The following is a 22308-nucleotide window of genomic DNA, read 5'->3' on the forward strand; positions in this document are numbered from 1 at the left end:
AGAAACTATTAGAACTAATAATGGAATTCAGCAAAGTAGCAGGATACAAAGTTAGCACATAAAAATCAGTTGCATTTCTACATACTAACAATAAACAATCTAAAAGGGAAATTATGAAAATTCAATTTACAATAGGATCAAAAGAATAAAACACTTAGGAACTAACCTAAATAAAGAAGTAAAATATTTTACAATGAAAATTATGAATCACTGATGAAATTAAAGAAGACTTAAACAAATGGAAATGCATCCTATGTTCATGGATTGGAAGACAATATGGCTAAGATATCAATACTGCCCAAAGTGATCTGCAGATTCAATGCAAAACCTACCAAAATCCAAATGGCATTTTTTGCAGAAATAGAAAAACCCATCCTAAAATTCATATAGAATTTCAAGGACCCAAAATAGCCAAAACAACCTGAAAAAAAGAACAAAGCTGGAGGACTCACATTTCCTGAATTTAAAACTTACCACAAAGCTATAATAATTAAAATACTGTGGTAGTCGCATAAAGACAGACATATATACCAACGGAATAGAATTAAGAGCCCAGAAGTGAACCATCCTATATATATATATATATATATATATATGGTCAAATGATGTTTGACAAGAATACCAAGACTATTCAGTGGGGAAAAGACAGTCTTTTCAACAAATAATCCTGGGAAAATGGGACATTCACATGCAAAAGAATAAAACTGGATCCTTATCCAATCCATATTCAAACATTAAATCAAAATTGATCAGAGGCCAGGCACAGTGGCTCATGCCTGTAATCCCAGCACTTTGGGAGGCCAAGGCAGAGGATCACTTGAGGCCAAGAATTTGAGAACAGCCTAGGCAATATAGCAAGACCCTCATCTCTACAGTAAGTTTAAAAACAAAAATGAAACAATTTTTAAAATGTTTTAATGGATCAAAAGCCTAAACATAAGACTTAAAACAATAAAACCCTTAGAAGAAAACACAGGGCAAAAGCTTCACAACATTGGATTTGACAATCATTTCTCAGATTTGACATCAAAGGCACAGACAACAAAAGAAAATATAGACAAATTGTACTTCCTAAAAAATGTTTACATTTTGTACATCAAAAGATACTATCAACCAAGTAAAAACACAACCCACAAAATGAAAGAAAATATCATATCTGATAAGGGATTAATGTGCAGCATACATAGAGAACTTCTAAAACTCAACAACAAGAAGACAACCTGATTCAAAAATGGGCAAAAGTCTTAAGGTGACTCACCTTCTTTGCGGGATGCCTCGGAGTTGCCATCTGCTCAACCCCATTGGCCTTAAAAAGCCAATGGACCAAAAGGTGGCAGTCTTTTTTTCCTACAAACAGGAATTGGAAGCAGTGGCTGGCAGGCCAGTGCAATCTCTGGTTCCTATTTATGAGCCTACTCTCTATGAGTCCTGTGGTGGCCTCAGAGCTGGCAGAAGCACACTGCGTTTGTCCCTGCCTCCCTCCAACTATGAGTTGGGCCATACTAAACTGTCCACAATATTGAAAAAAAAAAGTGTTAATGGGCAAAAGATTTAAATAGACATCTCTTTAAAGAAAATACACAAATAGCCAATAAGCACATGAAAAGATGTTCAACATCACTAATCACTGGGGAAATGCAAATCAAAACAATGAGATACCACCTCACACCCATTAAGAGGGCTACTGCCAAAAGAACAGAACAGAACAGAAGTGTTGGAGAGGGTGTGGAGAAATTGGGAGCCTTGTGTACTGTTGGTGAAAATGTAAAATGTTACAGCCGCTGTGGAAAACAGTATGACAGTTCCTCAAAAACTTAAAAATTGGATTAACTTATGATCCAGCAATTCTATTTCTGTACCCAAAAAAAGCTGAAAGCAGGGCCTCAAAGGATATTTGTATACCCATGTTGGTAGCAGCATTATTGAGCTAAACCATGAAAGCAACCCATGGTCCATCAATGGATGAATGGATAAGCTAAATGTGGTATATCTGTACAATGAAATATATTCCACCTTAAAAGGGAAGGAAATTCTGATGTAGGCTACAATATAGATGAATCTTGAGAACATTATGTGAAGTGAAATAAGCCAGTCTCTAGCAGACAAGTACTGTATGATTCCACTTATATGAGGTATTTAGAGTAGTTCAAAATTATAGAGTCAGACAGTAGAATAGTGGGTGCCAGCAGCTGGGGAAAAGGGAATATGGGGAATTATTGTTTAATGGCTACAGAGTTTCAATTTTACAAGATGAAACGTATTATGGAGATGAATGATGGTGATGATTGCACAACATTATGAATGCATTTAAAAATACTGAACTGTGTACTTAAAAATAGGATGACAAATTTTTTGTTTCATGTATTTTACCACAATTTTTCAAATGGGGAAACACTTTATAATCATTTGAAAGGATAGGAGTGCTCATAGGGGTGAAGTTTAGAAGCTACTAATTTCAACATAAAATACTAATAACAGAGGAAAGAGAAAATCGTTAACAGCAGCATCTAACCAGATTTCAACCAATGGAGTTTCATAATTCGTTATGTTCAACTAAATAGGGATCCCTGAACTGTCGATATAAAATGTATTGTTCTAAATGTAATTACACTGTAAGCACTGTTAAACCTTGGGATATTGATTATTTGAACATTTAGACAAATAAAAGTATTAAAATATTATAAAAATTAAAAGAGTTAAGAAATCATAACATCTATGCATATACAGTCATGTTTTCCCTGAAGATATGACTTCAGTCCCAAAATAAATTTTCAAATATAAAACAGCTATAATAATGTTCCAACCAATAACTTTATATTACCATAAAATTGGAAGAGAAGTAGCTAGTTTTTAGGATAATAAGAAAATGTTAGTAATAAAGCATTATTAGGAAATATGGAGCAATGTTCTGTTACCATGGGCTTTGTTTTTAGATCCATGATTTCATAAAAATTCATGTGTCCCTTTCTATTTATTTTAAAAAGAGATAAAAACCTACCACGGTAAAATGCCTCTAGGTCTATGCCTAGTGCCTTAGAAATAAAAATTTATTATCAAAGGATGGCTAAAGCCTCAGCTCATCCAAAGAGCTCCTCCTACTGTTTCTCCAAAATATAAAATGAGTCTGAAGAGAGGACCTTTAACTGAAGAATGAGAGCATGACAAAATCAAGGCATAGGAACCAGAAGAGTTAAAGCCCCTGAGTCAGGGCTGAGATTCTGATTCTTAAACAGGAGGAGCTAAAAGTCAAACCCTAACAGGGACAAAGCTTCTAGGTTCATTCTCAGGGCTTTCCCTTCCCTTAAGCTGCTGTGTCTAAAAACCGTGCTCACTTGCAAATTTGCAGGGGCTTTTTGGTAATATCTGAACTCAAAGAAATGCAGCTCTAACTAGAAAACACCAAGCACGTGACAGAGTGTGGGAGAGAATTTCTGAACAAAGCACCTCTTCCCATCATCCCCAAACACTCCAAGGCCAGTGTCTACTCTGCACACAAATCATCTTGAAGGAAGTGAAAGATATATCCAGGTATAAAACAATTCTTTTTTTAAAACAAGTTGTTAGTAATAAGTTTCTAACAACTTAGAATTAATGTATCAATGTCTGATTAATTCAAATTCTTAGTCTCTTGACATTTTTGGCGAATGGGTAGTAGAGTTTGTTTTTCAGCCTATGGGCCTGACAGCCAATGCCTGAACCACAAAGAGAAAACAGTAAATGTGTTAAATAATAAAGGTTGGAAGGTTATACACCAAACTTAACACATGGAAAGATGAAGAGCTGGTGACGAAATAAGGTGTTTTTCTTTCTACTTGATATAATTCTATTAGTTGAATTTTTTATAATAAGCATGTTTTTATGTAAAACTTCTGAAATTTTATTTTTTAAAGAGTCATCTAAAATAATAATATTATCTGCGACGTACTTACCCATCTAGGTAATAATCCATGCTCTCTATTTTGTCACTTTGTTCAGTCATCCCACAGACTAGCTCCTTTGGGGCACCAGTCCCCAGACCAGGCACTGCAGAGGCTACAAAGACAATCCTTGCAATAGCAAACATTTATGGAGTGCTATGTGGCAGGCACTGTCTCAAGAACTTATCAGAGCTATCTCATTTAGTCCTCATCCAATTATGTCAGACCCACTCCTCAATTGAGGAAACGAGGCACAGAGCAGTTAAGTAAATTGCTCAAGACCTCAGCTGACACCGATGGAACAAGTTGTTTGGCTTCAAGCTGCACCTTTAATCAGTATGCTATTTTTCATCCCTAAAGGTGAAAACCCTTCCCAACCTCTGAAGGTTTACAGTCTAGTTGGAGAGAAATGTAGAAACCAATCACATATCATAGATGGTATGATAAAGGCACACACAAAGAAAAAAGAAGAAAGCTTGATTGAGTGTGGGTGGGAAGGGTGAGGAGTGTCAAGGAACATTTCCAAGAGGAAGCCCCGAGCAAAGCCAAGAGCTGGTCTCCTCACAAGAGCTGAGAGAGGGGAGGGTAATGAACATCTACTCCACACCTGCCACTTACCAGGTGCTTGGTGAGTGTATTAGTCTGTTTTCACGCTGCTGATAAAGGCGTACCCAAGACTGAGCAATCTACAAACGAAAGAAATTTAATGTATTCATAGGTCCGCGTGGCTGGGGAGGCCTCACAATCATGGCAGAAGGTGAAAGGCACATCTCACATGGTGGCAGACAAGAGAAGAAAGCTTGTGCAGGGAAATCCCCTTTATAAAACCATCAGATCTCGTGAGACTTATTCACCATTATGAGAATAGCACAGGAAAGACCCACCCCCACGATTCAATTACCTTCCACTGGGTCCGTCCCACAACATGTGGGAATTATGAGAGTTACAATTCAAGATGAGATTCAGGAGAGGACACACCCAAACCATATCAGTAAGTGTTAACACAGATCATCTCATTCTAGCCCCATAATAGGCCCTATGAACTATGTGTTGTCTCTATTTTACTGATCAAGAGACTAATCCCCTAAAAATAAAATAACTTGTCTAAAACTGAACAATTATTAAGTGCCAGAGCCAAGAACGAACTTTTGTCTAGCTCAGAAGCCCATGCTCTTTCCTCTCCCACCTCCCCCCACTACACACACACACACAAGCACACACACACATACAGAGTAGGAGAAGAAAAGGAAGAAATAGCAAAAAGACATTAAAAACATCCTGTAAAAGGCTGGGCGCAGTGGCTCATGCCTGTAATCCCAGCACTTTGGGAGGCCAAGGCAGGCAGATCACGAGGTCAGGAGATCTAGATCATCCTGGCTAACACAATGAAACCTCGTCTCTACTAAAAATACAAAAAATTAGCCAGGCGTGGTAGCAGGCACCTGTAGTCCCAGCTACTCGAGAGGCTGAGGCAGGAGAATGGTGTGAACCTGGGAGGCGGAGCTTGCAGTGAGCCAAAATCGTGCCACTGCATTCCAGCCTGGGTGACACAGTGAGACTCCATCTCAAAAAACAAAAAAAAAAAAATCCTGTAAAAACAAAATGGTAATTAATAATAATAAAATAGTAAGTTAAAAATAATATACAGTGAGTCTCCATTGGTTAAATAAAATAATAACAAAATGGTAATAATAAAAATTAATTAATTTAATAATAACAAATAAACATCCTGGCATGAGACATCTCCATGCTCTGAAAGAGATCTCTTAAATAAGTAGGAGGCCATTGGTCTGAGGCCATCTCCATACCATGAGTTCCTACAAACAAATTGCAACTTAGTGAGTAAACAAACTGAAAATCTAACTTTGGAATATAACAAATGGTCAGTCTTGGCCAACCATAGCAGCTGAGCTCCAGCCAATCACAGGCTGCCACCTGCTCAGATCGTGTTCAAATAGGGCAAACATCAAGCTGTAGCAAGTCAAGCTCTTTCTGCACTTCCCTTTACTGTGTAAACATACTCACTTCCAACTGTTCTTAGTGAGCTCTCTGAACTTTTGCTGGTTCTAAGTACTGCTGATGCATGAATTATTTTTTGCTCAAATAAACTCTGCTAAATTTAAGTTGTCAAAGGCTTTTATTTTAACAGACAAAGCTATCCAGCCACAAAGTGAACTATCATAAGATGAACTTCCAGTCCTGGAAGTGTTTGTGCAAATTTTTAACATCTGTCAGCCTGTCCTGGAAGGCCCAAGGTGAAAGTTTGGACTATCCAACCTCTAGGGGTTCTTAAATCACTGTGGGTTTCTGTGGTTACAGTTACCCTGAGAAGTTAAGTAGAGCCACAAAATAAAGTTCCACTTTAGACTGGTTTTTGTTTCTGTGGCTACACTGTCAGTTCTCTGAAGAGAAAGGTTGAGTTTCATCCTCTTTGTTAACCTCACTCTTCTCAAGGTCACTAATTACCTTTGAGAGACAAATCTAATGGCTATCTCTCTGTTCTCATCTTACTTTACCTCTCTGCAGCACTATACTCTTCCTCCCTAAAACACTTTTTCTATTGATTTCCATAACTACATCTCTCCATCTTCCTGCCTGTTATGCTGGCTGGTCCTTCTCTTTATTTTTGCTGCTCCTCTTCCTCTTCCCAACTTCTACAATGCTGTGACTTGGAGACGCAGTTCTGCACCACCTTCTCTTGGATCTATACTCTCTCCCAACATCAGCTGGTCATGGCCCTGATCTTCCAATGCCACCTATATACAAATGACATGCAAGTGTGTATCTTCAGCTCTGACTTATCTGATATCAGTGTTTTGATGCCCAGTAGGCATCTGAAACTAAACACATTCAGATCAAACCCTTAATTTCCACCCTCTAAACCTCTTCTTTCCCATCTCAGGAGATTGTTCAGGACAAAGATCTCTTTCCCTCAATCCCCCCATCTAATCCATCAATATATCCTGTTGTTTCTCTCTCTAAAATATATTTTGGAATCAACTACTTCTCACCACTTCTACTATTTCCACCTTAGACCAAGACCCTGGACTTACCTGGCTTATCTGAAATAGCCCTGGTGCTCTTCCTGCGCCCACTCTTGCCCGCACAGTCATTCTCCTCACAGCAGCTAGAATTGCATCTACAATAAAATCTAAACTCTTCATTGAAATCTTACAAGATCCCAGATGGCCCAATCCCTGCCTGCCTCTCCTTGCTTATCTTCCATTACCCCTCCTTTGCTCACCAGGCTCTGGCTACAAGAGCTCCTTCCAGTACCTTGAAGACGCCAAGTTTGCTCCTGCCTCGGGCCTTTGCACTTGTTTCCAATGCCTGGGGTGCTCTTTTCCTTCCCCTTCTCTAGCTGATTCCATTTTCTTAAATAATGCTCCCTCAGGGATGCCTTTTCCACCCCACGTGTCACTCTCTATTACATTAACCTATTTTATTTTCTTTATAGCCTCTTTGTTAACTTGTTTATTGTCTTTATTCCCAAGGAAAAGTAAACTCTAAGAGAGCTGGGACTTCACCCATGATGTTCACCAGTGACCCAGTACATAGAACAGTGCCTGGCATAAAATAGGTGCTTAATAAATGCTTTTTGAAGAAATTCAATAGAACTATTAAAGAAAGGTTTTTGCTTAACTGAATCTACTGATGACTTTATGCCACAACTGGATTTAAAGATGTTTAAAAAGCATTGATTTCTGTTATAAACACGTGACTAGAGAGTCCCCAGTTGCCCATGTTGCCCCAACAAGTTTACAATGGATCTGCTACTAGTAGTGCTGAAAGAGATAACAACCAGTAACTCTGGGGCTCAACTTCCTTTGTTTTGCATTCCCAATCTCTTAATATAGGAAACACAGTTTAAATGATGAATCTGCCTCTTTCTTCCAGGCCCCCCAGTGTTATTATTTGAAATGAAGAGATACCAAAGCAGAAAGCCTGCTTTAGGCCAAGATACAAATTATCTCATTTATATTGTCAGATGTGTGTCATGTTCCCCCAGGGGAACTATCCAAAAGTAATGTCATGAGCCACTTGCAGTTTCATATGAAACATCTCCACATGGACATCCTCTGCAATTTCTAGTGAGTTTGTAGTTCCATTGGAGGCACATTTTTTAGAAATGTTCATTATTTTTAGATATTAAAGCAAATCTCATAAGGAGGATTAAGGATTAGGTGTTATCAATGTAAAGAGAAAATATTCATTCTTTATCATTACTGCATTGTGTGAAAAAATGACTTCCTTTCATTGAGTTTTGGTTCAAACCACTATAGTGAAATTGGCTTCTAAAAACTTGTCTCAGGTAACTTATTTATAGTCATAATATGGAAAAATACAATTTGCCATCAGTAGCCTATCATTTCTACACTTCTCAGTTATTTGTGACCTGAATAAATAAGGCCTATGGCTTAATAGGATAAGAATGCTGCTAAGATATGTAGAAGCAAAGATAAACCCTCTTCTCTGTCCTCTCCAAGAATATGAGATGGAGGTGCAAGTCATGATCCTTTCAAAAAAGCAAGGCTGCACACCCAGAGCCTTTCTAAGCAAAGCCCTACTTCGAAGGGACACATACAGTGAAGTGCTGGGGCCGGCTTAAATAAGGTGATGCAGGGAGGAAAATCTTTTTTTGTCATAAGCATCTGAATACCTCAAGAAAAAAAATATTTCAAGATTGTGTTATCGGTTTGTTGTTCATCATCTTCACATTTCCCCTTGCATATCCAACCACAGCTGAATATTTCATTTCCAACTCCCCTGTTAATGTTACAACTACAAATTAATTTCATTTCCTTGTTGGTAATATGTTACATTGCTTGATAAGGTTTTAAAAGATTATTAGAAAAAAGGTGCCAGAACAGTGCAAAATATCATCACATCCCTAAAGAAGAAAGGCTAGAGATCTCTGGCATAGTAGTAACTTGCCAGCCTTCAAAATTACTGAAAAACAAATGAAATTTTCAGTCTAAGAACTTCAAATCCTTTGACCAATCCCTTGATATAGATATCCACAACCTTCATTTGCTTTCGTTTATCTAACAAATGACATAAAGATGTGATGCGCTGATGAGATGAAATGGAATGTGTGTGTGCATTTGAATGTGTGTGAAAAGGAAGACACCTGTTTTCCTAGGATGTGTCAAAGATGTACAATTCTTAATGACTTCTTTCTGGGATTTACTTGTATTCAAATGTTTAAGTTTTTCATCCTTCCAAACATCTAAGCCATACTAAATTAATGGAAGAAAGTGCTAATTGTTTACTAGGGGAACAAAACAGAATGTCACATTAAGAAATCATTGGAAACCCTGTTATCCATGACCACCATCCTACTCTAAAAATCAAAGAAAGAAGAGCACTGGAGTTAAAGTTACATTCCCACTCAAACCAAAGACATTTTTGCCTCTTCATATAAACTGTAAACTCCTCTCTCTCTCTCTAATAGGGTATGTGTCATATCTCTGGATTCTATCCCAATGCCCTACAAATTGAAGGTACCAAATACCTATTTTCTTTTTTTTATTATTATACTTTAAGTTCTGGGATATATGTGCAGAATGGGCAGACTTGTTACATGGGTATACATGTGCCGTGGTGGTTTGCTGCACCCATCAACCCGTCATCTAGGTTTTAAGCCCCGCATGCGTTAGGTATTTGTCCTAATGCTCTCCCTCCCCTTGCCCCCATGCCCAAACAGGCCCCGGTGTGTGATGTTCCCCTACCTGTGTCCATGTGTTCTCATTGTTCAAATCACACTTATGAGTGAGAACATGCAGTGCTTAGTTTTCCATTCTTGTGTTTGTTTGCTGAGAATGATGGTCTCCAGTTTCATCCATGTCCCTGCAAAGGACATAAACTCATTCTTTTTTATGGCTGCATAGTATTCTATCGTGTATATGTGCCACATTTTCTTTTTTTTATTATACTTTAAGTTTTAGGGTACATGTGCACAACGTGCAGGTTAGTTACATATGTATACATGTGCCACGTTGGTGTGCTGCACCCATTAACTCTTCATTTAACATTAGGTGTATCTCCTAATGCTATCCCTCCCCCCTTCCCCCACCCCACAACAGGCCCCAGTGTGTGATGTTCCCCTTCCTGTGTCCATGTGTTCTCATTGTTCAATTCCCACCTGAGTGAGAACATGCAGTGTTTGGTTTTTTGTCCTTGTGATAGTTTGCTGAGAATGATGGTTTCCAGCTTCATCCATGTCCCTACAAAGGACATGGACTCATCATTTTTTATGGCTGCATAGTATTCCATGGTGTATATATGTGCCACATTTTCTTTATCCAGTCTATAATTGATGGGTATTCGGGTTGGTTCCAAGTCTTTGCTATTGTGAATAGTGCCACAATAAACATACATGTGCATGTGTCTTTATAGTAGAATGATTTATAATTCTTTGGGTATATACCCAGTAATGAGATTGCTGGGTAAAATGGTATCTCTGTTTCTAGATCCTTGAGGAATCACCACCCAAATACATATTTTCTGAGAATGATGATAACAATGATCTAACTCCTCTAATTCCTACCAGAAAATATATTCCATACATAATTAGACCCATGTTTCTCAAAACATGTTTCACAAAAGGTGTATGCCTTGCAACATGGATGGTAGTTCTACTAAAAATGGGAGGAAAGGAAAAATTATTTACCTAAATAAGATGGAGAAACCTAAGCATAAAGTTAAATAAGTTGTATTACCACATAATTTCTTAAGAAATTTTAAAACACTTTTGTGCATTGTGAAACTCTAAAAGACAGTTAAAGTTTGCAACATTTCCCATAATTGTTTGATAAGGAAAACTTATGAAACCTTGAATGGTACTAGTGTCTTACAGACCAAAGTTTAAGAAATGCTACATTAGATGAATGTTGAGTGCCCACTATACACAAGGATAGTGTTCATTGAAATATACCCTTTCTTTCAGCCCTGGGGATTTTTTCATCTGTAAACAGATGATAATAACACCTACCTCACAGGGTTGTCATGAAACTGGAATGAAATCAAATATATGCAATGCCAAGGCTAGCACAAAGAGGGCCAAAATGAACCCTCCTTCTCTGTCCATAAAGGCATTACTATGGGGAAAATGAAATCGTCCTGAATTTTACTGCACTATACACACCTCTGTATAGGTTTGTATGCCTGGGGACAGAATTGTATCATATGACACTTCACTGTCTGGTTCAGGAGTTAAGTCAGCCCAGCCATGGCCTTCTCCCACCCAACTAAGATTTTAGTTGCTCAACTTCATGAGCCTCCATCCACCACTGCCTTCCTTAATTAGACCTATGATCCCTCACACACAGTCAACACATTTGTAAAGACCCAGGCATTCAAGCATAAACCAGAAACATAGTACATCCAGTTGCCAAAATGGTTAAGTACTTTTTTAGCGAAGGATCTTAAGCAAATATATATATATATTTGCTGTTCGGCACTTGCATGACCCTGAATAATATATATATATATGAATATGCATATTATATATATATGTTATTCAGGGTCATGCAAGTGCCGAACAGCAAATACATATATATATATATTTAAATAAAATCTAAGTTGAACAAAGCATTACAAAAATGTTTAAGCCTCAAGTGCACGCAGCCACAGAATATGCTCTTGAACATTGCTCCCTGAAGGGGCTGCTATCCCCCACCTCCTTGAAGGCACCCATGTCGGGGGTTGCCCCATCCAGGGAGCTGGTTTCTAGTTAAGAATATGAGAATGTGTGCACAGAAAGGCAGGCAACAACATGAACAGCCACGCTTCTAGAAGGCTCTAGGGAGAGGGCAGGAGCAACGCAGAGGGAATACGAATGAGCAGGCAGAGGACCCGGGGTCACGAGACCGTTGGGTGGGAGGAGCCAGTGGCTGGGAAGGTTCTAATGTGTTGTCTCCCACAGCTGCCTGCTTCTACGAGGTCATGCTGAGCCAGCACCTGGGCCTGGAACCAGCCACAGCCCGTTAGCTTCGCCCACCGCCTCCCGACCATGGACCCCCACAAAGTGAACGCGCTTCGGGCCTTTGTGAAAATGTGTAAGCAGGATCCGAGCGTTCTGCACACCAAGGAAATGTGCTTCCTGAGGGAGTGGGTGGAGAGCATGGGGAGTAAAGTGCCACCTGCTAGTCAGAAAGCTAAATCAGAAGAAAATACCAAGGAAGAAGAATCTGGTGGTAAGAAGCTGGAGGAAGACTTAAAGGCAGATGAACCATCAAGTGAGGAAAGTTATCTAGAAATTAGCAATGAAGATGTGATTGAACCAGACACTGATGACCCTCAAGAAATGGGAGATGAAAATGCAGAGATAAGGCCGGGCACGATGGCTTACGCCTGTAATCCCAGCACTTTGGGAGGCTGAGGCGGGTGGATCACAAGGTCAGGAGATCGAGACCATCCTGGCTAACATGGTGAAACCCTGTCTCTACTAAAAAAATACAAAAAATTAGCCGGGCGTCATGGCGGGCGCCTGTAGTCCCAGCTACTCCGGAGGCTGAGGCAGGAGAATGGCGTGAACCCGGGAGGCGGAGCTTGCAGTGAGCCGAGGTCGCGCCAATGCACTCCAGCCTGGGCGACAGAGCAAGATTCCGTCTCAAAAAAAAAAAAAAAATGCAGACAGAACAGAGGAGATGATGGATCAGGCAAATGATAAGAAAGTGGCTGCTATTGAAGCCCTAAATGATGGTGAACTGCAGAAAGCCATTGATTTATTCACAAATTCCATCAAGCTGAATCCTCACTTGGCCATTTTGTACGCCAAGAGGGCCAGTGTCTTCGTCAAATTACAGAAGCCAAATGCTGCCATCCAAGACTGTGACAGAGTCACTGAAATAAATCCTGATTCAACCTAGGACACAGGAAATTGCAGAACACCGGAGAAAGCATGAGCGAAAACGTGAAGAGCGAGACACCAAAGAAAGAATAGAAAGAGTTAAGAAGGCTCAGAAGAGCATGGGAAAGCCCAGAGGGAGGAAGAAGCCAGACAATAGTCAGGAGCTCAATCTGGCTCTTTTCCAGGTGGCTTTCCTGGAGAAATGCCTGGTAATTTTCCCAGAGGAATACCTGGAATGGAGGGGGCATACCTGGGATGGCCAGAAGGCCTGGACCCAATGAAATTCTTAGTGATCCAGAGGTTCCTGCAGCCATGCAGGATCCAGAAGTTATGGTGGCCTTCCAGGGTTCGGCCCAGCAAATAGGTCAAAATACCAGAGCAACCCAAAGGTTATGAATCTTATCAGTAAACTTTCAGCCAAATTTGGAGGTCAAGCGTAATGCCCTTCTGATAAATAAAGGCATTGCTGAAGGAAAAGCAACCTAGATCACCTTATGGATGTTGCAGTAATACAAACCAGTGTACCTCTGACCTTCTCATCAAGAGAGCTGGAGTGCTTTGAAGATAATCCCTACCCCTCTCCCCCAAATGCAGCTGAAGCATTTTACAGTGATTTGCCATTAGGGTATTCTTTCAGATAATGTTTTCCTACTAGGAATTACAAACTTTAAACCCTTTTTAAGCCTTAAAAATATGTAAAATTTAAAGGGTCTGTTAATTCTTATATTTTTCTTAATTAATCATTTTGGATTTTTTATTGAATTATTGGGCAGGGAAAATACTTATGTATGGAAGATTATTGCTCTAATTTGAGTGAAATAAAAGTTTATTAATGCGAGGCAAAAAAAAAAAAAAATGTTTAAGCCTCTTGTGATGCACAATTCATCAGTGATACATTAGTGCCCTCTGCTGCTGGCTATGTTTTCCAACAGCTCAGAATTTCAGTATGGCTTTTCTTTTTCTCCTTTTTTTTTTTTTCTTCTCTCTTCGTCTTTTAAGAACATTGCAGTGATTGTTTTGGTTCAACATTTTACACATAAATTAATAAAATTAGTAGAATGGTAATCAGGATGCATGGGATTACTTTAAATTATTATTGCTTGTGTTTCGACATCAATGCAAAGAAATTTCTTGATCAAAATTACTTAGAGATTTCATATTGAGCTGCAATCATGGAACACAGCATACATTATTGGTCTTTAATTGTAAAATATTCTATAAAAGGGAATTTATGTAGCTGGCCTGACAGCATACCATATAGGTTCCAATTTTTATTGATTATAAATATAATAGTTTACCCCTCATTTTGCATGGCTTATTTCTTAGGGTTGCCAGATTTAGCAAATAAAACTATGTCCCAGGTACCTTCATGGAACCTATTTCTACTAAATACTTATACTAAAAAATGCTAAATTCTTAGGTAAAGAAAAAGTATTTACAGTTGATCTGAAATTCAAATTTAACTGGATTTCCTGTATCTTACCTAGTGACCTAATCTGTTCTCATGTGTGCTCTGAATTTCATAATTGAAATTCTTTTCTGTTATGGTAATCAGTTTATCCTACCATAATAATGACTAAAACCAAACATATCTTTCTTTATTTTCTATTTCTTTCCTCACATTTTGTGAAACGCTGAGTAGCTTTTCACATAACAATGCTTAATGCACAAATTGACATAACAGGGTTTGTTAGTCATGAGATTAAAAACATTTGTTCTTAAAAGAAGAGTTATTTAATTAATGGATGGATTAAGTAAGAACAATCCTGAATTCCTCAACTTCCTTTATGGAGCAACAAACATACTATATAAAAAGCATATAAAATTTCCATTTTACGAATGGTAAGTTTGAAAGTGAGGCCACCCAGATGCAACATTATGCTAAAGCAGTGATTCTCAAGCATGCACAGCTGAACTTGTGGAAGTTTTTTAGGATTTTGTGTGTTTGTTTTTGAGAAAGATTCTCACTCTGTCACCCAAGCTGGAGTACAGTGGCACAATCATAGTTCACTGCAGCCCCGAACTCTTGGCCTCAAGCAATCCTCCCACATCAGCTTCCCAAGTAGCTGGGACTAGGTGAACCACCATGCCTGGCTAATTTTATTTATTTATTTATTTATTTATTTATTTATTTATTTATTTATTTTAGAAACATGGTCTCACTATGTTGTCCAGGCTGGTCTCAAACTCCTGGCCTTAAGAGATCCTTCTTCCTCAGCCTCCAGAGTCGCTGGTATTGCTAGTGTGAGCTACTGCACCTGGCCAGAGGGTGCTTCTTGATTTTAATATACACATGAATGAAACAGATTGATCTAGCAGAATCTGGGCATTTCTAATTAGCAGCTAGTTCATGCCATTGCCGCTAAGCCAAGGACCATACTTTGAGAAGAAAGATTTTAGGAGAGACCAAAAAAGAAAAAGCAATTTGTTTCAATATGGAACTATATAATGTCTGTGTGAATTGAAAATGCAGATTACTTACCACCACATTACCGCCAGAATGTAATGATAACTGCCATAGAAACGAAGGATGGGAGTGGAGTTGAAAGAAAACGAATCTTAATAGTCCTGTGGTGGTGTTCAGTGTGCCATCTTCAGTTTCTTTATCGTTTTCTGTCACAGTATCTCTCACTGGCAAAATGGAATTAATATTTGCTCCCTCACTACTTTTTCAAAATTTGAGAATTTGCATTAGATCATTTTATATGCAGCATCCCAAATATGCAGTAATTTAAAGCATACAAGTTTAGACCACATTAGAATTGAGTTCATAGTTTATTTCCATCAGACCTCTTTTAACCATTTTGGTCTGTTGGAGCTTAAAGTAGCAAGATGCAGATTGTGCAACCATGTGGAGCTGATCAATTCAACCCCTGAAAGTGTAATTGGTAAATCTCTTCAAGTGCTTTTGAAAAATTAATCAAGACAGGTTTGGTGAACCTTTGCTGAGAGTGTCCTTAGGACAAATGACTTGGTTCCCAATATATTATCATAAAGGAAAACTCCAGCTGCAAATCCCAAGGTGACCCATTTATCTCACTTGAATGGAAAATAATGACTTTTTAAGCACTGCAAATAATTCCGCTGGTTTAAAATCAATTTGGTTAATACAATTAAATTGAACTATTTGATCTTTCAGGTTCAAAAACCACCAACTTGACTCAAACATTAACATTTTAATATGGAAACAGCCACCATAATCTTCCAATGCCTTCAAAAATGGTTTATAGGGACATGTTGTAGAAGACAGTGCATATAACATTGTCTTTAAAATCTTTCTAGAATTAATAATATAAACTGGTATTGAGGTATTCTGCCTTAAGCACTCATATTTCACCTCAAAGCCAATGCCTGTTTTTTTTTTTTTCCACACAGTCTCACTTTGTCACCCAGGCTGAAGTGCAGTGATGTGATCTCTGCTCACTGCAACCTCCATCTCCTGGGTTCAAGCGATTCTCCTGCCTCAGCCTCCTGAGTAGCTGGGACTACAGGCATGCGCCACCACGCCCAGCTAATTTTTGTGTATTTTTTTTAATACTTTAAGGACTGAGATACATGTGCAGAACGTGCAAGTTTGTTACATAGGTATACAAGTGCCATGGTAGTTTGCTGCCCCCATCAACCCGTCATATACATTAGGTATTTCTCCTAATGCTATCCCTCCCCTAGCCCCCTACTCCCCAACAGGCCCCAGTGTGTGATGTTCCCCTACCTGTTGTGTTCTCATTGTTCAACTCCCACCTATGAGTGAGAACATGCGGTGTTTGGTTTTCTGTTCCTGTGTTAGTCTGCTGAGAATGATGGTTTCCAGCTTCATCCATGTCCCTGCAAAGGACATGAATTCATCCTTTTTATGGCTGCATAGTATTCCACGGTGCATATGTGTCACATTTTCTTTATCTAGTCTATCATTGATGGGCATTTGGGTTGGTTCCAAGTCTTTGCTATTCTGAATAGTACTGCAATAAACATACATGTGCATGTGTCTTTATAGTAGAATGACTTATAATACGTTGGGTATATACCCAGTAATGGGATTTCTGGGTCAAATGGTATTTCTGGTTCTAGATCCTTGAGGAATCACCACACTGTCTTCCACAATGGTTGAACTAATTTACACTCCAACCAACAGTGTAAAAACGTTCCTATTTCTCCATATCCTCTCCAGCATCTGTTGTTTCCTGACTTTTTAATGATCACCATTCTAACTGGCATGAGATAGTATCTGATTGTGATTTTGATTTGCATTTCTCTAATGACCAGGGATGATGAGCTTTTTTTCATATGTTTATTGGCCACATAAATGTCTTCTTTTGAGAAGTGTCTGTTCATGTCTTTCTCCCACTTTTTGATGGGGTTGCTTTTTTCTTGTAAATTTGTTTAAGTTCTTTGTAGATTCTGGATATTAGCCCTTTGTCAGATGGATAGATTACAAATATTTTTCTCCCATTCTGTAGGTTGCCTGTTCACTCTGATGATAGTTTCTTTTGCTGTGCAGAAGCTCTTTAGTTTAATTAGATCCCATTTGTCAATTTTGGCTTTTGTTGTAATTGCTTTTGGTGTTCTAGTCATGAAGTCTTTGCCCATGCCTATGTCCTGAATGGTATTGCCTAGGTTTTCTTCTAGGGTTTTTATGGTTTTAGGTCTTTCAATTAAGTCTTTAATCCATCTTGAGTTAATTTTTGTATAAGGTGTAAGGAAGGGGTCCAGTTTCAGTTTTCTGCATGTGGCTAGCCAGTTTTCCCAACATCATTTATTAAACAGGGAATCTTTCCCCATTGCTTGTTTTTGCCAGGTTTGTCAAAGATCAGATGGTTGTAGATATGTGGTGTTATTTCTGAGGCCTCTGTTCTGTTCCATTGGCCTATATATCTGTTTTGCTACCAGTACCATGCTGTGTTGGTTACTGTAACCTTGTAGTAGCCTTGTAGTATAGTTTGAAGTCAGGTAGCATGATGCCTTCAGCTTTGTTCTTTTTGCTTAGGATTGTCTTGGCTATACAGGCCCTTTTTTGATTCCATATGAAATTTAAAGTAGTTTTCTCCAGTTCTGTGAAGAAAGTCAATGGTAGCTTGATGGAGATAGCACTGAATCTATAAATTACTTTGGGCAGTATGGCCATTTTCACAATATTGATTCTTCCTATCCATGAGCATGGAATGTTTTTCCATTTGTTTGTGTCCACTCTTATTTCCTTGAAAAGTGGTTTGTAGTTCTCTTTGAAAAGGTCCTTCACATCCTTTGTAAGTTGTATTCCAAGGTATTTTATTCTCTTCGTAGCAATTGTGAATGGGAGTTTACTCATGATTTGGCTCTCTGTTTATTACTGGTGTATAGGAATGCTTGTGATTTTTGCACATTGATTTTGTATCCTGAGACTTTGCTGAAGTTGCTTATCAGTTTAAGGAGATTTGGGGCTGAGATGATGGAGTTTTCTAAATATACAATCATGTCATCTGCAAACAAAGACAATTTGATTTCCTCTTTTCCTATTTGAATGTCTCCACTTATTTAAATCTTCCTTTTTTTAAGCAATTTTTAATATTTTTAATATTTTTCTTTTTAGCATTAGGTATATCTCCTAATGCTGTCCCTCCCCCCTCCCCACACCCCACAACAGTCTCCGGAGTGTAATGTTTCCCTTCCTGTGTCCACGTGTTCTCAGTTTATGTGCATAAACGTGTTAATAGTAGCTTTGAATGATCCTTTGTATTTCAGTGGTGTCAGTTGTAATATCTCCTGTTTTGTTTATTAGTGAAATTATTTGGATTTTCTCTCTTATTTTTGCAGTTAATCTTGCTAATAGTCCATCAATTTTACTTACCTTATCAAAGAACCTGCTTTTTGTTTCATTTATCTTCTGTATTTTTGTTGTTGTTGTTGCTGTTTCAATTTCCTTTAGTTCTGCTCTGATCTTGGATACTGCTTTCTTCTACTGGGTTTGGGTTTGGTTTGTTCTTGTTTCTCTAGTTCCTTGAGGTGTGACCTTAGAATGTCGGTTTGTGCTCTTTTAGTCTTTTTGATATCAGCATTTAGGGCTATGAACCTTCCTCCTAGCACCACCTTTGCTTTATCCCAGGGGTTTGATAGTTGTGTCATTACTATCATTCAGTTCAAAGAATTTTTTAATTTCCATCTTGATTTCATTCTTGACCCAATGCTCGTTCAGGAGCAAGTTATTTAATTTCCATGTATTTGCATGGTTTTGATGGTTCCTTTTGGAGTTGATTTCCAGTTTTATTCCACTGTGGTCTGAGAGAGTGCTTGATATAATTTCGGTTTTCTTAAATTTATTGAGCCTCATTTTATGGCCTATCCTAAGGTCAACCTTGGAGAAACTTCCACGCACTGTTGAATAGAATGTGTATTCTGCGGTTGTTGCATGAAATGTTCTGTATATATTGGTTAAGTCCATTTGTTCCAAGTTATAGTTTAAATCCATTGTTTCTTTGTTGACTTTCTGTCTTGATGACCTGTCTAGTGCTATCAGTAGAGTATTGAAGTCCCCCACTCTTATTGTGTTGCTGTCTCTCATTTCTTAGGTCTATTAGTAATTGTTTTATAAATTTGGAAGCTCCAGTGTTAGGTGCATATATGTTTAGGATAGTAATATTTTCCTGTTGGACGTGGCCTTTTACCATTATGTAATGTCCCTCTTTGTCTCTTTTAACTGCTGTTGTTTTAAAGTTTGTTTTGTCTGATATAAGAATAGCCACCCCTGCTCACTTTTGGTGTCTATTTGCATGAAATACTTTATTCCACCCCTTTACTTTAAGTTTATGTGAGTCCTTATGTGTTAGGTGAGTCTCCTGAAGGCAGCAGATAGTTGTTTGGGGTGAGTTCTTATCCATTCTGTGGTTCTATTTCTTTTAGATGGAGCATTTAGGCCATTTACATTCAATGTTATAATTGAAATGTGAGGTATCGTTGCATTCATCATGCTCTTTGTTGCCTCTGTATTTTGGTTTTTTTGTTTGTTTTGCTTTTTAACTTGTATTTTTGTTTTATAGATCCTGTGTGATTTATGCTTTAAAGAGGTTCTGTTTTGATGTGTTGCATTTCCAGGATTTGTTTCAAGATTTAGAGCTCCTTTTAGCAGTTCTTGTAGTGGTGGCTTGGTAGTGGTGAATTCTCCCAGTACTTATTTGTCTGAAAAAAGACTGTATCTTTCCTTCATATATGGTGCTTTGTTTCACTGGATACAAAATCCTTGGCTGATAATGTTTTGTTTGAGGAGACTGAAGATAGGGCCCCAATCCCCTCTGGCTTGTAGGGTTTCTGCTGAGAAATCTGCTGTTAATCTGATAGGTTTTCCTTTATAGGTTACCTGGTGCTTCTGTCTCACAGCTCTTAAGATTATTTCCTTCATCTTAACTTTGGATAACCTGACAATGTAGCTAAACAATGATCGTTTTGTGATGAATTTCCCAGGTGTTCTTTGTGCTTCTTGTATTTGAATGTATAGGTCTCTCACAAGGCCAGAGAAGTTTTCCTCGATTGTTTCCCCCAAATATGTCTTACAAGCTTTTAGAATTCTCTTCTTCCTCAGGAACACTGATTACTCTTAGTTTTGGTCACTTAACATTAATCCCAGATTTCTTGGAAGCTTTGTTCATATTTTCATATTCTTTTTTCTTTGTCTTTGTTGGACTGGGTTAATTTGAAGACCTTGTCTTCAAGCTCTGAATTTCTTTCTTCTACTTGTTCAATTCTATTGCTGAGACTTTCCAGAGCATTCTGCATTTCTAAAAGTGTGTCCAAAGTTTCCTGAATTTTTTATTCTCTTTTCTTTAAGCTCTCCATTTCCTTGAATATTTCTCCCTTCACTTCTTGTATCATTTTTTGGATTTCCTTGCACTGGGCTTTGCCTTTCTCTGGTGCCTCCCTGATTAGCTTAATAACTAACCTCCTGAATTCTTTTTCAGGTAAATCAGGGATTTCTTCTAGGTTTGAATCCATTGCTGGTGAACTAGTGTGATTTTTTTGTGGGCATTAAAGAGCTTTTGTTTTGTCATATTACCAGGGTTAGTTTTCTGGTTCCTTCTCATTTGGGTAGGCTCTGTCAAAGAGAAGGTCTAGGGCTGAAGGCCATTGTTCAGATTCCTTTGTCCCACAGGGTGTTCCCTTGATGTAGTACCCTCCCCCTTTTCCTATGGATGTGGCTTCCTGTAAGCCAAACTGCTGTGATTGTTGTCTCTCTTCTGGGTCTAGCCACCCAGTGAGTCTACCCAGCTCCATGCTGGTACTGGGGGTTGCCTGCACAGAATCCTGTGATGTGAACCGTCAGTGGGTCTCTCGACTGTGGATACCAGCGCCTGTTCCAGTGGTGGTGGCAGGGGGGTGCAATGGACTCCATGAGGGTTCTTAGCTTTGGTGGTTGAATGCTCTATTTTTGTGCTGGCTGGCCTCCTGCCAGGAGGTGGCGCTTTCCAGAGAGCATCAGTTGTGGTAGTATGGAGAAGAACTTGTGGTGAGCGGGGCCCTAGAACTCCCAAGATTGTATGCCCTTTTTGTTCAGATACCAGGGTGGGTAGGGAAGGAACATCAGGTCGGGGCAGGGATAGGCATGTCTGAGCTCAGACTCTCCTTGGGCAGGTCTTGCTGTGACTCTTGTGGGAGATGAGGGTGACATTCCCAGGTCACTGGAGTTGTGTACCTAGGAGGATTATGGCTGCCTCTGGGGAGTCATGCAGGTTGTCAGGGAAGTGGGGGAAAGCCGGCAGTCACAGGCCTCACCCAGCTCCCATACAAACCGAAGGGCCAGTCTCACTCCCACCATGCCCCCCACCACAGCCACAAGTCTGTTTCCAGGTGGTGGGTGAGACAGGCTTGAAAACTTGCCCAGGCTACCCGCCTCCCAGCTGTGAAATAAAAGAGCTTGGTTCTTCCCCTCTGTGGATTCTGCACACAGGATTTGCACCCTCTCCCAAGTTCTGGCCAGGAGGCTTCATGCCCCATTGAAATTGTTACAAAGTTCAGCTAGAGATGTCCTTCTCCCTGTGGAGTTTTACCCGCTGCTCCTCTGGCTGCCCTCGCAATGGATCCCTGTGGTGACAGGAATGGGCTGCTTGGGGACCCAGCGAGCTCCCTGGGCCTTTCTGCTGCTTCCTCTACCCCTGTATTTCGCTCGGCTCTCTACATTAACTCAGCTCCAGGTAAGGTTGGAAACTTCCACAAACAGACCTTCAGTTTCTCCAGTGGGGGGGTGAGTTTGGGAGAGGAGGGTCTCCCTTTCCCACTTCTGCAGTTGGGCACTCACAGTATTTGGGGTGTCTCCTGGGTACTGTAGGAGCAGTCACTTCCTTCAGAGGGTCTGTGGGTCCTCTCGGTATTGCTGGTTTGTCCCTGCAGTCCATCTGGAGCTAAAATTCGAGCACTGTCTTTATTAAAAAGAAAAAGATCTAACCAGGACTGTCCCCAGAAAATTAGGCCATATGGGTCCCACATATATGATAAAAGAAGAATAGGGAGAGGACAGCATTGACCACTGAATGAATTATTTCCAATTTTCATCATAACAACAGCTCAATAAGTGTC

At 39.3% G+C, this 22308-nt stretch overlaps 1 protein-coding gene and 1 pseudogene across 1 annotated transcript in view; one reads left to right on the forward strand and one right to left on the reverse strand.

Moving 5' to 3' along the window:
* Positions 1-22287, reverse strand: part of LOC134732873 (uncharacterized) — a 132899-nt gene extending 110612 nt beyond the window's left edge. The window contains exons 1-3 of the mRNA XM_063620065.1: positions 22031-22287; positions 16484-16596; positions 15254-15402 (exon numbers count right to left, since the gene is read on the reverse strand). Of these exons, the coding sequence (XP_063476135.1) occupies positions 15254-15402; positions 16484-16596; positions 22031-22287 (519 nt within the window). The remainder of the gene's footprint in view (positions 1-15253; positions 15403-16483; positions 16597-22030) is intronic.
* LOC129465810 (hsc70-interacting protein-like) lies at positions 11932-13211 on the forward strand (annotated as a pseudogene).
* Positions 22288-22308: the final 21 nt, after the last annotated feature.

Source organism: Symphalangus syndactylus, chromosome 17, assembly GCF_028878055.3.
Source record: "Symphalangus syndactylus isolate Jambi chromosome 17, NHGRI_mSymSyn1-v2.1_pri, whole genome shotgun sequence".
In the NCBI taxonomy this organism is placed as follows: Eukaryota; Metazoa; Chordata; class Mammalia; order Primates; family Hylobatidae; genus Symphalangus; species Symphalangus syndactylus.